Source organism: Salvia hispanica, chromosome 6 (assembly GCF_029641045.1).
Source record: "Salvia hispanica isolate PSC_SH4W2 chromosome 6, Shi_PSC_v1, whole genome shotgun sequence".
In the NCBI taxonomy this organism is placed as follows: Eukaryota; Viridiplantae; Streptophyta; class Magnoliopsida; order Lamiales; family Lamiaceae; genus Salvia; species Salvia hispanica.
This window is the reverse complement of record NC_142697.1, coordinates 30,188,507-30,205,758: the sequence shown is the minus strand read 5'-3', so window position 1 is coordinate 30,205,758 and position 17,252 is coordinate 30,188,507. Positions and strand designations below refer to the sequence as shown.

Sequence of the window (17,252 nt, the reverse complement as noted above, 5' to 3'; positions counted from 1 at the left end):
CCGAACTTATCGTGCGCCCTCGCCGGCATCAAGCAAGCTAGGGCGGGAGGGTTTTGGGATTTGGAAAGAAGGGATTTGGCGAAGTCGAGGGAGCTGAGCAGATTGCGCCATGGTTTGCAAACGCATTTGCTGATTGCGCCATGGTTTGCAATTTGCTGAATGCAATGCTTCGGAGAGGGAGACGTGAGAGAATGTTAGTGGTGATTTCTCATTCTCTTGACGTTTCTTTTCTCATTTCTCATTTCTCATTTCTCATTTCTCTTCTCCAGCAGCCGTTATTCTCTTTTTGGTGTCTCTGCTGAGAGCAGCTCTTCTCGGTCATTTCAATCTTCTCCGGACATGAAGGTTCCACCACCTGCTCCCTTTTCCAGGCGGGCTTGCTTCTCCTTCTTCTGTTTCCAGCCCTGCTCGACCTCTTCTTCCACAGTTTTTCCTTCCCCGGCTGTGGGTGGAACTATCAGTCCTATCCCCATCGGCCAAATGGTTCATTGAACAGGGTAGCGCCCCCTCTCATCAGATCTTTGGCCTTTTTGGCCAACATAGATTTGAGAGGAATCGTTCAGTTGGATACTTCCTCTCTCCCTTGGCCGGACGTTCCTTGAATACAGATTTTTCTCCAAATCTAGGGCTAGCTGCTATCTCATGATCGGCGCTCCCGCCGACGTCCAATCGACTCGTTCTTGCTAGTTCTCCTATGGCTCCTCCGCAGCATTGACAATAGAGGCCATCATCATGTTGCTGCTGTCGGGGTCGCCCGTTGCTAGTTCTTTCTGGGTGGAGGTTTTCGGCCTCCTCTCTATTATCTGTTCATTTCGGGCCTGTGCATTGGTGATTGCCTATCCTTTTCATCCTGGAATAGGTTGGAGTGCACTCTGCTTTCCTTCACAGGCCTATTTGACTTTTCCGACAGCAGCTCCCTTTCCGGCAGCTATTATCCCCCTACTTCTGGATGCAAGGGATAGTTTTTTTTCTCCAGAGACTCTTCTATGTTGTAGCGGCGTACTGCTACAGATCGATCTTCTCCGGTTTTCATTCCCACCAAACATCGTCTTCTTTCTGTCAAGAGAATTCTTGATGGGTATTGACTATGGCTACTTCGAAGTTTTATTTCCAGCCTTCACAACGGCTGTGTGGCGACGCTATCTCTCTCCCCCTCGCCGCATAGACGTTGGCTGCTCTGCCTCTTCCTCGACGATTCTCTCCTTGATTCAGAGATGAATCGTTCGACAGTGGCTGCTCCTCTCGTCCATCATCATGTTGCTGATTTTTGTTGTGTTTTTTCTCAACGACGTGCTGTTCCTCGTTGTCTGGATTCCAAGGCCGTTGTCATTGCCTTGGCTACCACCGCTGCTCTCTGCTGCTGGTGGGGTCGCTGCTGTCGTATTTCCAGCTGCTTGGTGTCTGTCGCCCCGCCTAGGCCAGCCGGCGCCGCTGTTCGAAGACCCGAAGCTAAGCTATCTCTCTTTGATGACAGTTGGATTGAGGCTCTTAACTTGATTTTTGCAATCCTTTCATTCTCTCCCTACTCTCGGTTTGAATGTGAAAAGGGATAGGTGGGAATGTAATAGTTATAACAGGATATTGATATTTTGGTGCAATAACAACGATTGACCGAAAGAAACTTCTCTCTCTCTGTTGTTTTTTTTTTTGGTTTTGAACAAACTAACGAAGGATCGTTAGCTGTTCTGATACCATGTTGAAAAATAAAATGCGGAAATTAAAACTCAATAACTCTTGAAGACTATACATTGTGATTGATTTTAATTGTTATTTGAGATACATTCTACGTCTTTATTTATAGGATTAGAGAATTAAAGTGCCTAGGGACTTGAGACTCTACCATAATAATACATATTCCCTTAAGACCCCTAAAGTTACTCTTTCCCACAATCTTGAGACTCTCATATTCTATTTCCAACAATTATAATGTCTAGTTCCTTAAATGCGAATTCACTGCGGGAGACCGATGGGAAGGAGGAGGTACTGACTACATGGGATCCTAGGGCTTTTGTTGGAAACTCTTGTTTTGAGACGATAGAGGAGCACAATGATGAGATTGTGACAGACATGAGAGAATCTCAGTAAGGTTAGGGAAAATATGAGAGCTAATGGTGGACTTAGGGAGGACGAGTTTCCATTGATAACTGATGGCGGCATAGCCACGGAGACATACTATCCATATACCAGCATTGCGGCCACTTGTGCGATCTATCTGCATTTGGCCAGAGTAGTGTCCATCGATTTGTATGACGATGATGCCGTGACAAAGGGAATTGTCAATAAGATGAATAACAAGAAGAAGGGTCAGCCCTGTGATAGTAGATGGGTGAATCCACCAACACCACCAAGTCTAGATCAGAATTCTGATGTGGATTCCATGATAGCCACACTCGAGGAGTTTATTGAGATTCCAACGTCGTGCTTGTTATGCATAGGACTCAATCATGTTGTTCATCTTACGAAAGGGAGCATGAGCTTGCACAAGGATCATCTCCATAATTACCACTTCAAGTTAAATTCGAGGTTGGGTTATCATTTGCTTGATCGAAAGTTGTTGGGCTCAAACCGGCTGTACTTGATGAGGAAGATTAAGTTCGACGTTGGTGCGGTGGATTTTGATGATTCTATTTCCACTGACGTTTCTTCTTGTGAGAGTAACATATTTTGTGGGAATGATAGAAATTTGGTCGCAAATACACCATTTGTTGAGAAGAAAGTGTTGGAGTTTAATGTACTTGATGTGTGCTTTGATGGTGCCGAGGGACTTGAGGTTGAAAATGGAATAAAAGATATGGTGGTGTGTGATAGTGAAGGGCTTAAAGATTGCTGCAATGGAGATTTTTTGGAGCGGCCTAAATTTCTTGATGGTGAACTCCATGACTTAGTTGGGGAGGCGTCTATGTCAACACTTGGTGGTATCTTAGTTGAAAGGCAATGTTGTCATCTGACGAGGTTCCTAACCATTACTCTGGAGGAGTTAGCAAGAGATAAACAACACTCGTCGGCAGGGGGAGTTGATAGGGATCTCACGTTGCCTGACCCATCACCAAATACCATCAGTCATATCTCCTCAATAATCAACATGGCATATCTTTTCCTATTTAGCATATCTTTTTGATTTAGCATATCTTTTAGTTATCTTTATTTATTTGATAAAGCTTTTATTTAATTATCTATCTTGATTAGCAAGATAAGTTTTAGTATAAATAATAGACTTCTATAGTATTTTCATCATTGAGAACGTGTGTGCTCAATCCCGATGTTCTATCATGTACACATGGTTGTGCTGATGCATAAGAAAAGGGCATGATGCATCTTGTTATTACAAAACATTTGCGCCAAAATCTGTGTATATTATTACACAAAAACTTGATCAGAATTTAGAGAAGAAACGAGAGAGGTTGGGATCGTCCGACATCAATGATTCCCACAATTCTGGGTTCAACTTTATCTTACAGTGTCGAGGCACAGCCAAATCCACATCCACAGGAAGTTTATTTATCAATCTTGGGCACTTTGTTATGGTGATATCTTCAATGGAGTTGCCAATGATGGCTGCTGTTCCCTTGTATAGGCTCTTCAGTTTCAGAAGCCCATACAAGTTCAACCGTCTCAATTTGGGCAGGGTTAGGCTAGGACTTCCTTCATCATCAAACACGTATTCTAGTTCTCCACACTCACTTATATCAATAACTTCAAGGTTGGGAGCTCTAGATAGTATCCCCACCTTCCTTAGTCTTGGCAGCCCATATAACTAGGCCTGAAAATTTTAATCCGAGGGTTTCGGGTATTCCCGACCCAGTCCCAGTACCCAACGGGTTATGGGTACCCGAAACCCGAAATAATGGGTTCGGGTACGGGTTTGGGTAGTTAATGTTAGGATTTTTCGGGTTTAGGGTACCCGAAACCCGTATTAGGGTATCCGACTAATACCCAATTAAACCCGATTAATTATGTATTTGTGATAAATATTTTTATTTAGTATAGGGCCTATGACCCGTAAGGTAAATCTAGGGTAACTTTATTTAATCACATGTAGATTTATAAATTTTTCGTATGCTTCACCTTTTCAAGTTTCCTTCACGCCGCTGCTGCTGCTCTCTTTTTGCCGTTTGCTCTCTTCTTTACATTCGTGTTCGGTTCATGTTGCATTATTTATGTTCTTCCTTGTTATCTTTTGAAAATATATAGTTAATTAGTTATGTTTTTTCCATTTTATTTACATGTTAATTTAATGTCTTAAAAAGTTATTTTAATCTCTTTTATAATCTCTTTTATATTTCAATTTATACCAAAAAAAAATTTATTTTAAAATTAAGTAGTGTCTATTTGTCTAAGGTCTATTTTATATAATATTGAATTATAGTCAATAAATAGTATAAGTATTGTGTGATTTTTAATAATTTCTATTCTCATCACAATTTAATTTATATAAAAGAATAAATTTTAAATATAATAATTCCGGGTTTATGGGTACCCGATTAGTTGGGTTCGGGTACCCGCATCGGGTATTAGGGTACCCGAATTCACATACGGGTCGGGTATTGGGTATGATATTTTTGAGATTTCGGGTTCGGGTACCCGAGTTTTCGGGTTTGGGTACCCGCGGGTACCCGAACTTTCACCCCTACATATAACCATAAGGTTTTTAATTTAGGGAGGGTGAGGGAACTTGACGAAAATGTATACAAGAGTGAAATTCCTTTGATTCACTATTGAATACAGATAAAATCGAATTATATCATTAAAAAAAATAATTAATCTGAATTTGATCTATTTTTTAATTGATGAGATCACTTCGATTCCTTTTAATTTATTTGGTTTCAATATTTATGAGTCTTTTTCGATGAACAATTCGTCCAAATATAGACGTGGAATTATTAATTGCATGATACCATAATTATACTTGATTAACGGGGCAAACGAGGCCGGTCTTCTTAATATTAAATGTGGTGATAATTAATTTAATAAATATTCAAAAATGTTAATAGCTTGGTTATTTATTTTAATTTAGTTTTGTTTTAAACTGTAGTTAGAATTAATAAAAGCATAACTAGAAAAATAAAATTTTTAAAAATGATTATTTTGAGTATAAATTATTGTGACAGAATAGAGAAATTGTGTAATTGAGACAAACAGAAACGCAAAGAGACACAGATTTGTGTTGGCTACGTCAACGGGCAGGAAAGAAGAACTGATTGTATTCAGATTGTTTTCGTATTATAGGGTTTATTGTCCTACTTCTATATAAATAAGCACACAGACGAAGGGGTAGCGGCAAACAATACAGATTCAAGAGATACTAATAAATATTACTATTAAATTTTTTTCAACCCTACAAGTTTTATTTTCTGGGTACGTCATTGGTATTGTTGGCCATATCTTACAAAGAAAAATCTCGAAGAAGTTCTCACCTACCTAGAAGAATGAAATGAAATCACAGCTATTTGGCACGTAAACGAAAAATATTTCTTTTTGTTTCTATTCATTTTCAAATAAAGTACACCAATACAATAGTAAATTGGAATGTAACGAGAGATTATAAGCCCTACTTTGGACCTAATTCCGACTACTCAAATGTTTTATATCTTTATAGATATGCAACAACACAACTGGTAAGAGACTCCCTCTCCTAACGAAGCAAAATCCGTCTGTTAACGTATGAAACACAATAATCCGGCGCCCTAGACGAAGGGTCGGCTGTCAAACAATAAAATTGGCGCGAGGAGATCTCCGTCGGCAGTGGAATAGGGTTGAGTTGTGTTACGCAAGTAATTTGGGCAAATAATTCTTCATTAATTGAATAACGAAATTAATGAAAGCCCTATTTATAACCTCTAAGGACTCTAGGGTTGGTTCGACTTAACCTATACATCTGGAAAGAACCAACGAAGAAAAACCTGACGGAGCTTATAAATTCAATAAAAATAAGTTCGACAAAAGAAAAATTAATCACAAAATAGATATTCAACATAACTAAATAATAAAGTAAAATACTAAGTACTCCTCGCCCTCCTTCGCCTACTTGGCGAAGAAGTATTGGAGACGGTCCGACGGCTTGAGCTGGTCTCTATAGGCTGGAGCTGTCTGTCTTCCCACCAGTGCCTCCTTTGATGCTACCGTCAGCTACTCTTCCTCCGGTTCCTCCTCAGTAGGTGCCTCTACTTCCCTCGCCTTATCCAACTCTGCCGGCGGGTTTATAGTGTTCGTAACAACAACACAAACACAATTAAAATGAGAAAATAATTATACATTCGAAAGTAACCAAACACAAACTCCTCAAATCAATGTTCGTCAAGAATACCTTCATATATGTGCACTGTGCACATGCATATCTAATCCAAATATAGATCCATCAACTTCTTCTGATTTGAAAAGTTGTTGCTGCAAAAAAAAATGTTTATGGAAATGAGTATATTTCAAGTCAAGTTCCACATATAGACATATTTTGAGTGAGGGATTTATTTTCATCATTCTGAACAAATGTATCCATCGATACATCAACCTATTAAATTTTACCAGATTGAAATTCCAGAAAGATAAGCTACACTACATACAAGAATCAAACCCCATTACCTTCTACAATTGTTGTATAGATACGGTGTAGACCGGCCGCTGCTTCAATCATATTGATTCTTTCATCTGCTGAATGGGCTAAACATTTCATTGCCAATTGAAATATTGACAACAAACAATGCTCCTTTGAAGAGTGATGTTGATCTTTCGTTGATAACAGAGCAGACACCACAATTTTAGCTGCTGCATTTTGCTCTAATGCTTCACTTACCCACTCCTTTAAACCCATTTCTTCACCGAACATTTCATCCGTTGGCTTCTTTCCAGTGAACATCTGTAGCATCAGTATCCCAAAACTGTATACATCCCCTTTTATTGACACTTTGCCATCCATTCCAAACTCTAATTGTAACACACGCATTCAACATTTTGTTAGGATTAGATAAAACATTTCTATATGATGAAATATAAGTTGAAAGAGTAAGCATAATGCATGCATCACCTGGTGCTGCGTAGCCAACAGTTGCCATTGTTTGTGTTTGAATAGTTGTCTCTCCTCCATCAAAAAGCTTTGAAATTCCAAAATCAGCAAGATGAGCAACCATGTCTTGATCAAGCAACACATTACTTGGCTTTATATCACAATGAACAACTGGGAACGTAAGACCATGGTGAAGATATTCCAAAGCAGCCGCAACATCAATTGCTATTTTTAGTCTCTGTATAAGATCCAAACCACCCTTATTGGAATGCAGCCATTTATCCAAGCTCCTATTTGGCATGTATGCCAGAATCAATGCTTTAAACTCCATATTACAACAGCATCCAATAACTCGAACTAAGTTTCTGTGTCGAATGTTGCTTAATATAGCAGTTTCCGCATCAAAGCTCTTTGCCGCTCCTTGTAATTCCAAGTGGAACACTTTTACTGCAACTTTTAACCCATCGAAAAGTGTTGCTTCGAATACTGAACCAAAACTACCTCTACCAAGTAGGTTGATTTCACTAAATGAACTTGTTCCTTGTTCAAGTTCTTTATAAGAAATTCTTTTGCATTCAGTAGTTCCCAGTGGAATGTCAGCAGGGAGTGCTACTTTTTTCCGTTTGCGCATTGTTATGAGAACAAGCATTACAAACACCATGATGACAGCTAAAATCACTGAAGACACCACAAGTTTCTTTAACCATGATCTATGATTTTTTCCTGAGCAGGGCGAAACTTGAAATGTTATTGGACCACAGAGAGCTAAGTTGTGGGAAAAAGAAGAGGCATTGAAGTTACGAAAACAACCCCCATCTGGAATTTCACCCTCCAGTTTATTGTTGGAAACATTAAAATTTTCAAGAAAAGGAAGGTTTTCTATGGATTTGGGTATTGATCCGGAAAGATTATTGTAGGATAAATCCAATCTTATCAAACCCTTAACCTTTCCCAATGAATGAGGAATGGATCCACTAAACAAATTATTTGATAAATCAAGAAATTCTAAAGATTCACAACCATCAATTGAGCTGGGAATATCGCCTGAAAATTGATTCGAAGACAAATCCAAAGAATTTATCGACTTTAATTTGCCAAGCTGATATGTCAATTGACCGCTCAAGGAATTGGAGGACAAATTCAAAGAAATGAGATCTTTAAGAGACCACAACTTGGGAGGAATGACTAAATTCAACTGGTTGGAACCTATATCAATCACTCTCAAGGATTTAACATCACCCAAACAATCAGGTATTGTACCCACAAGCATGTTACTAGCAAGGACAAACTCCCCCAAACTATTCATTCTACAAACATTGTTAGGGATAGGCCCTGCCAATTGATTGCCACTAAGATTTATGCTTTGGAGTTTCGTCAATTTCCCAATTGTTGGTGGAATTTGTCCCCTCAGTTGATTCCCATCCAAATAAATGTATAGCAAACTAGTTAAGTTTCCTACTTGAGAAGGAATGACACCCTTGATGTTGCATTGTCGTGCTTCAAAAGTCAAAAGAGAAGATGAAAAATTCCCAAATGAAGAAGGTAGGATGCCACTAAGTGGATTACCCGACACTCCCAACCTATCCAAATATCGACAATTCGTTAATGAAGAGAGAAATGTCAATTCTTGGGTTGGGAATTTTGCTCCACTCAAATTATTTTCCGAAAGGAGAAGACACTGAAGGTGCTTCAAATTTCCAAAGTGTGGTATGGAGCCACTAAATGAGTTGGTAGACATATCCAAGTGTGTAAGTTTAGAAGCATTGGTAATAGAGTTTGGAATCGGGCCACTGAGTCTGTTACTAGTAACATAAAGTCCTTCAAGGTTAATAAGTGAACGACCTATGTCTGAAGGAAGAGTACCAGACAACTCATTGAATGAAACTGCTAAATTTGTCAATGTTGATATGTTGAATATTGAAGATGGGATGGATCCATGTAAAATATTGTTAGACACAGAGAATAATTCGAGTCTTGGCAGAGTGCCAATCTCTTGTGGTAATTCACCTGCGGTACATATCGACATAAATCAGGTAATAACATTGGATATATAAATTCTATAAATGATATAATAATTTGAATTTGGAGACATAAAGTTCTAGTTAGTTTTCATTTTTCTTAACAGGATGTATTTGCTAAAGATTTTTTGTCAACATAAAAAAATTTAAATGTGCACAGTTGAAAAAGTGGAATGTTGACTGTTGGATATTAGTTAAGCATTCAATTCTCTAAGTTCAAGTTGCAAAGATGAGTTCCCATTAGATACGATAAAACAAAATAAAACTACAACTCTCTTAATATGCTCATGATTTAAAGTAATAGTGAGAGTTTTAATTTTATCCTAATCCTAAATGTCTATAGTATAATAATTTGTGTTTGATTTAGTTTTTTTAAAAGTAACTGTAGAAAAGTAAAAAAAAATGAATATTTATACATAAAAATATAATAATTAACCTGACCAAATTAGTGGAACATGTATCCTACTTTTATATATTAATTTTTATAGTAAAATGTGAGTGCGAATGGTTAGTGGAATGTCCGGTCCATTATCAAAAGTTATACTCCCTCCATCCCTCTGAAGTAGAGGTGTTTCATTTTCAGCACTCGTTTTGAAAAAATAATAATAAATAATTAAAATAGAGATAAAGTAAAATAAGATAAAGAATAATATTGAGATGACTCTTCTCTATATTATTCTTTTTTCTTATTTTACTCTCTTTACACTTTAACTATTTACTAGTATAATCTATCCTAATCTAAAGTGACAGTTTAGTGAAAAGACATTTTTATCCTTTTTGAAGGGAAAATGTAAAGGTATTTTATTTATCCTTTTGATCATTTTAAAAAATGGCAACTATTGGACAGAAAAGAGACAGATATTATTGGATACAAATTTGACCAATGAAATACAGAAAAATTAGCTTCTCCAAGAAGTTTAGGACATTTATATAGACGTAACATTAATTGAATCTACAATTTTTTTGGACTGATTTTCTGATTTTTGATTGCAACATAGCAGGGTGCTTGGAATCCGGCGACAACTCCGATAAGAGGGCGGCAGGCTGAGGGAGACGGGGCGGTGGCGGCAAGGTAGCAGCTGGCCGAGAGGATTCGAAGGATACGGAATGAGAAAGATTGGAGGAAAGTTGAGAAGACGAGAAAGAAGAGGAAGGAGAGAGAGAAGTACGGCGGCGGCGGCAGATTCATTCAAAGATCTGATCTTTCTCGCTGGAGAATAAGAAAAAGGAGAGGAAAAGAGAAAAGTGCCGGAGTTAGGAGATGAGGGAGCTGGCGGGTGAGGCGGCCAGAAGCTGGTGTTCAGCACGACGGTGAGCCCGGCGGCGGCTGAGGCACGGCTGTGTGTTGAAGGGGCGCAAGCTGGAGGTACTACTGCGGCGACATGGAGATTGTTGTTCGGTGGGCCGACGGACAAGAGGAGGTGCCCGGCGGTGGCTGCAAGTTGGTGTTTAGCGGGTTCCACCAATTAGAGGGAGAGATAGAGAAGGAAATGAGGGAATGAAGGAACCAGTTGGCGCTGCTCACCGGCTAGGTGTGTGAGGCGGCGGCGGTTAATGGGGAGAGACGGTGAGAGAGAGTGAGAGTGGCGCATCATTAGTTAGGGTTTCATAAAATGTGGTTGTTGTATACTAATTGGGCTCTAATTTGGGCTTTTAGTGTAGGATATAATTTCAGCCAGTATAGAATTTTATAATTAATATTTTTATTTACTTAAATAGCATTTTAATTTGGATGTTGAACTCTATTATTATTATTATTATACTTTAAATGGTTCTAATTTAGACTTCTAAATTATTGTATTTTATATATTATATATTTTATTAAGTTAAATTATTTTTTAATTGAATAATTTGAGTTTTAAATTTGGCTGTCATGACTATAATATTATTATGTTTTATTTGACTACTAAATACTATTTATTCGTTCAAATAGTTTGTTTTTATTTTTTCGTAAATAGTAGTATTATATATTTTTTTTATTTGTATGTCTTATTCTATATCATTTACATATCTTCTCTTTTGTTATTTAAAATACTTTATTTTATACTACCACACTCATATCAAATATTAAAATAGTATACAATCATCTGCTAAAATATGAAATGTTTCTATTCTTTTTACTTCTCAAAAATTTGAAATATGTTTATATTAAATTCAAATGTGGCTAAACCAAGTAATTATGGAACACCAATATATAATGATATAAAGTGAAACTAAATTAATATCATTATCAAACAAATAACAATATTGCATAACATTAATTGTTGTTGTGTACTTTTATTTGACTACTACTCCCTCCGTTTAATATAGTTGAGGCAGAACTTTTAGGCATGGAGTTTTGGAAATGAATGTTGAGTGTGTTAAATAAATAAATAAAAAAGTAAGAGAGAGGAAAAGGTAGAGAGAATAAAGTATAAAGTGAATAAAGTAGAGAGAATAAAGTAAAAGAGAGTAAAGTAAGAAAGAGAAAAAAATTACCATATATGGAAATGACTCAACTATGAAGAAACTTCCCGAAATGGTAAAATGACTCAACTATGGCGAAACGTAGGGAGTACTATTTATTAAATTCAATATAATATGTTTATTTATTTGACTACTATTTATTCGTTCAAATAGCTTGCTTTTTTTATTCTTTTGTAAATAGTAGTATTACATTTTTCTTTATTTGTATGTCTTATTCTATTTCATCCACACATCTCCTCTTTTGTTATTTCTTTTATTTTATACTACACTCATATCAAATAGTAGTAAAATAGTATATAATCATCTACTAAAATATGAAATGTTTCATTGAGAGTGAGTTGAGAGAAGTACAATAGTACAAATTTTTTATTGTTGTTTATAATATTACAAATACTTATTTTAATTAGTTCTTATCTGTATATATTTTTTATACTTATTTACTCTATATTATTTATTTTAAATTAATAAATCTTCATTATTTAAAAATCTTTGGTCATGTGCATAGCACAGGTGTTAACACTAATTTTTTTAAAACGAGAGCTGAAAATAAAACGGCTCTATTGCAGAGGGACGGAGGGAGTAAAAAGTAAGTGTGACAAGTATTGACGGATGAAAAAAAAATAGAGCTAATGACAGAGAGGATATTTTTTATTTGATTCAATTCAATTTTCAATTTTCGATGAAATCTGCCCAATCCCGCACTAAATAGTTTATATTTCAAAGTCTAACATATCTCAAAATTGATTTGTAGTGATTGTTGAGCAAATCAAGTACCTGACAAATTATTGTGAGATAAACTCAAGACTCTCAAAGAAGAGATGTTGAAGATTGAAGATGGAATATCCCCGGTTAGAGAAGCACCGCCAATGCTTAATGTCTCTAGTCTTGTGAGATTTCCAATTTCTCGTGGAAGTCCTCCTGATCATTATATATCACAAAATCAATTTCATATAACTGTATTACTTGAAAGGAAGAAGAGATGTTTATACCTCTAAAACCTTTATTGTACCCCAACGACAACCTTGTAAGAAAGCTCAGTCTTCCAATTTCACATGGAATGTTACCACTGAAATTGTTGTAGGATAATGACAACACCTCAAGATGTATGCATTTCCATATGTTTGACGGAATATCCCCTCCAAGTCGGTTGTGATCAAGATACAATATTTGGATGTTGGGCATATTGTCACACATATCACTTGGTAGCAAACCTGATAGGCTATTATTTCCAATATCAATTTCTCTAATGGAAGAAACATTGAAAATAGTATGTGGAATGGAACCACTCAACTGGTTACTATACATATAGAATGTTTCCAGTTGAGGTAAACTGCCCAACCATGTTGGTATTTCTCCAGTGAATGAATTGTCTCCCACATTCATCATTTTTAAACGACGCAGTTTAGAGAGCTCAAAGGGTAAGCTCCCCGTGAAACTGTTGGAGCTAATGTCCAAATATCTCAGAAACGTTAGGTTTCCTAGATGTGGAGCAATAGTTCCAGAAAGGCCATAGCCAAAGAGATTGAGAGCAGTGACGCGGGAATGCTTGAGGCCGCACGACACACCAATCCAATCACAAACAGGTGTGTTTTGTGACCAATTGAAGGCATAAGGGTGGGAAATGATGGAGTTTTTGAAGGAAAGAAGTGCATTTTGGTCGGTGGCAGGATCAAAAGAGAGGGTAAAGCTACTTAATAACAAGATTGAAAGAGCAAAGGAAAAGGTAAAACTCTCCATTGATTTTCTGCTCTGTTTCATTTGGTTCTCTGCCCTCTTATCACAGATACTTCACTACTTATTATGTATGGTGTGTGGGTTGGTTAAATAAACCGTTGAATATTCCACGGTTGTGTAAAGAGAAAACCGAAACTCCTATATAAATTTCATGGGATATTCCATTTAATTATAGTAATATATTTGTATTCTGAGCCTGTTGTTGGTTATGGGCTGCAACTTTAACTGACCCGACAATAAACAAGACAAAAACAATTTTACTTATTTTAATTTAATTTGTTAGGATTGACTTTATATTAGTCTTCGATGAACTATTTGGTCCAAATATACATGAGGTGTTTATATGATTGCATGTTTTTTTAAAGCAGTTTCAACTGCACTGTAAAGTTCTTTACTTACACATAATTTATTGAAATACAAATATTAAGTTTTTCAAACCAAGGTATTTTTAGTGGTAAAATTATTAAGATTTTACTTCCCATTCACAACTGATGTTATTCGAAGAGATACTAGACAACTGTCTGTAAAGCTATTAGTAGCGTTGTTACGTTATATTCACATAATATCGAAAAAGAAAGCAAATAAAAGATTCATTTATAAGTATTGACACTGTGTAAATTGAAATAAACACTAGGAGTCCCATTTATTTAATTTGGTCCATCCGTAAATAAGAGTCCCGGTTTATATAAGTGGTAAAGAGACTCACAATATTCCACCAACTCATTCTACTCACATATCATTTAAAACTAATATATAAAAATGAGACCTATATTTCACTAACTTTCTTCCACCCACTTGTCTTAACATTTCTTAAAACTCGTGTCGAAAATAAATGAGACTTCTGTTCGCGGACGGATAGTACTTTTGTTCAATCAAATTATTTTTCGTTTCACATATTTTCTACACACGAAGGAAACTTGCATGTCACATTAATGTCACTGTACCTGTACGTTTCTACAAATCCACAACATGATCAATTTGGAATGTAGAGAATTTATTTCTATTACATGTGGTTAGAATTCAAATGATATGACCCCTCCATTATTGCTATTACAAGTGGATGGAATTAATTTTACAATTGTAAAGATAGATAAAACGTAAAAATAATTAACTTTACCATATTATTATATTTTTTATCTTTATACAATTATAATTGACTAGACATACAATGACAGTATGTCCGGTATACAAACGAAATTGTACACGGTGTTAAGAGGGAGTGGATTACGAATTCATATTTGCCACATTTGGATAAAAATAGGGTTTGTAGATAATATTAATTATTTAATCATTACACTATTGCAATTACAACCCTCCTTTTTACTTGTAGCAAAATAGACTTGTTTTAAAAGTTCCGATGACTAAGAAAATAAATTGACCAGGATATTTATATCTCGGCAAGAAATGTGTTTGAGAAATTAGGGCATCGTGGAAAAAATCACACCTCGTCAGCTGTCATGATTGCGACATTTTTTTGTACATGTTTGTTTTGCAACAAATAAGAAAAAATGTTGATATATTGCAAGTTATACAACTTGCTAATATTAAAACTTAATTTGGTGGTTTTTTAGCAATTAATCAGGTATAAATTAATTTGTGTGCAGCTAAAACATAAATGTACATTGCATCATTTTAATTGAATTAAATTGTTATTCACTATTTATTATTTGTATGATCCCACCAAAATATCTTAAAGTTACTTGAGTAATACTAATTCAATCAAAATATTTTTAGCCACGTATATTTTGGATTTTGTATTGAGAAATAATAACAAAATTTGGAGTAGGTTAAAAACAAATGAAAACAATTGCCAAACTGTTGTTTCGTTATCAATGTCGCATACAATGTAGGATTGATTATTTAGGATGTTTCCACGAAAATATCATAAAGTTTCTTGAGTGATACTAGTAAACATAATAATTCAACCAAATTATTGTTAGCCACGTATATTTAATACTGAGAACGATTACAAAATTTAGAGTAGGTTAAGAAAACAAAAGAAAACAATTTCCACGGTTCATGCGTTATCAATGGAGCAAACGATATGGGTCATCGTCGTCAACTCAACCTGTCATTTCTATATTTTTTTAAAATAAGGCAAACAATTTTACCAACGCTACAAATAATTTATCTTTTAAAAATACAGAAAGTGAGATTCAATTACTTACGTTAAAAAGTTTTAAACAATAACAACAATTTAGAATACAAAACAAAGCGTCTAAATTAAAGCCAATTTACTTAATTTTTTGTTGTCCTCTAATTTTAACGTCCTTTTATTTTGGTTGGGACACCAGCAATAAGGACGCATTTAAAAAGCGTGAATGGTATATTTAAGAGCACAAATTAACATCCTTAATTGCATTAAAAAATATTTTTAACGATTTTTTTTTTGTTGTAGTATAAAAGAAACTCTACTTTTGCTGTTAAATAGGCGTCAATTAATTTGTGTGCGTTATCACTGGCGGACACACGTTCAAGAGGGGAGGGGCTTAAGCCCTTCCCAAACTTTTCTTTTTAATATATTTCTATTGTAAAAAATTTCAAATTTTTTTAAAAGTATCTTCAGCTCTCACCAAATTGATGTCGTTAAAGTCTAATTGTTGGAGATTTAATGGACAGGAGGGGCTGAAAATTAAATATACTGAGAAAATGACCTACATTTTCAATGGCCGCTATGTAGAATTGGGAAGAAGGAGAAGATTAACTATTAAACTTAAATAAATAAAATAATAATAATAGAGTTGAAAATGTCAATTGCCTATTTATTCCTTAATTACGTGGCTGTGGCATGTTTGTATAAAGATAGGGTTTGTAGATAACATTAATTATTTAATCATTACACTGTTGCAATAACAACCCTCCTTTTTATTTGTAGCAAAATAGAGTTGTTTTAAAAGTTCCGATGGCTAAGAAAATAAATTGACCAGGATATTTATATCTCGGCAGGAAATGTGATTGAGAAATTAGGGCATCGTGGAAAAAATCACACCTCGTCAGCTGTCATGATTGCTACATTTTTTTGGACATGTTTATTTTGCAACTAATAAGAAAAAATGTTTATATATTGCAAGTTATCGACACTTAAATTGGTGGTTTTTTAGCAATTAATCAGGTATAAATTAATTTGTGTGCAGCTAAAACATAAATGTACAGTGCATCATTTTAATTGAATTAAATTGTTATTCACTAGTATTTATTATTTGTATGATCCCACCAAAATATTTAAAGTTACTTGAGTAATACTAATTCAATCAAAATATTTTTAGCCACGTATATTTTGGATTTTGTATTGAGAAATAATAACAAAATTTTGAGTAGGTTAAAAACAAATGAAAACAATTGCCAGACTGTTATTTCGTTATGAATGTAGCATACAATGTAGGATTGATTATTTAGGATGTTTCCACGAAAATATTGAAAAGTTTCCTGAGTATTCAACCAAATTATTGTTAGCCACGTATATTTAGCATTGAGGACGATTACAAAATGATAGGTTAAAAAAATAAAAGAAACAATATCCAGGTTGTTATTTCGTTATCAATGGAGCAAACGACGTGGGTCATCGTCGTCAACTCAACTTGTCATTTCTATATTTTTTTAAAATAAGGCAAATAATTTTACCAACGCTACAAAAAATTTATCTTTTAAAGAGTGTAGACTAACAACACGCAATTCGCACTAATAAGTAATAATTCTTCTGTCCCCTTAGATAGGTTATCCGGTCTTCGTTAATTATTTCATTTAATCATTTTCATCTAATCCTTACTAATTGGTCCATTCCATAATTACTATTCTTTTAGTAAAAGAACATTATATTCAACTAACCGATTTTATTTATAATTATAATAAAATTATATCTGAGTAAGAGTCATATATCACTAATCACTTTTATTAACACAGTCAATATTTTCCAAAAATGTGCACCGGTGAACTATGTGATAATTAATGGGACGGGAGAAGGTACAATGTTTAAAATTTAGAACTCCCTTCGTCCTACTGAAGATGAGGTACCATTCATTTTAGTGTGTCTCACTCAA

General features: G+C 35.2%; 1 protein-coding gene and 1 long non-coding RNA gene across 3 annotated transcripts; both read right to left on the bottom strand.

Moving 5' to 3' along the window:
• Nucleotides 1–5,891: 5,891 nt before the first annotated feature.
• LOC125205850 (uncharacterized) lies at nt 5,892–13,325 on the bottom strand. 2 transcript variants are annotated; one of them, XR_016132721.1, is made up of 6 exons: nt 12,471–13,324; nt 12,256–12,399; nt 7,019–9,004; nt 6,577–6,918; nt 6,305–6,384; nt 5,892–6,185 (listed from the first exon to the last, which is right to left on the bottom strand). XR_016132721.1 is itself a non-coding variant. In XM_089060894.1 (4 exons), exons 1-4 carry the CDS (start codon nt 13,237–13,239, stop codon nt 6,563–6,565), a joined length of 3,255 nt encoding a protein of 1,084 aa, XP_088917020.1. In that variant the 5' UTR covers nt 13,240–13,325; the 3' UTR covers nt 6,548–6,562. The 2 variants fall into 2 exon arrangements, 1 of the variants encoding a protein (XP_088917020.1); XM_089060894.1 differs by lacking the exons at nt 5,892–6,185; nt 6,305–6,384 and having other exon boundaries at nt 6,548–6,918; nt 12,471–13,325.
• Nucleotides 9,855–12,249, bottom strand: LOC125205853 (uncharacterized). Its single transcript, XR_007173861.2, has 2 exons — nt 10,541–12,249; nt 9,855–10,450 (listed from the first exon to the last, which is right to left on the bottom strand). It is a non-coding gene; the product is annotated as an uncharacterized LOC125205853 (long non-coding RNA).
• Nucleotides 13,326–17,252: the final 3,927 nt, after the last annotated feature.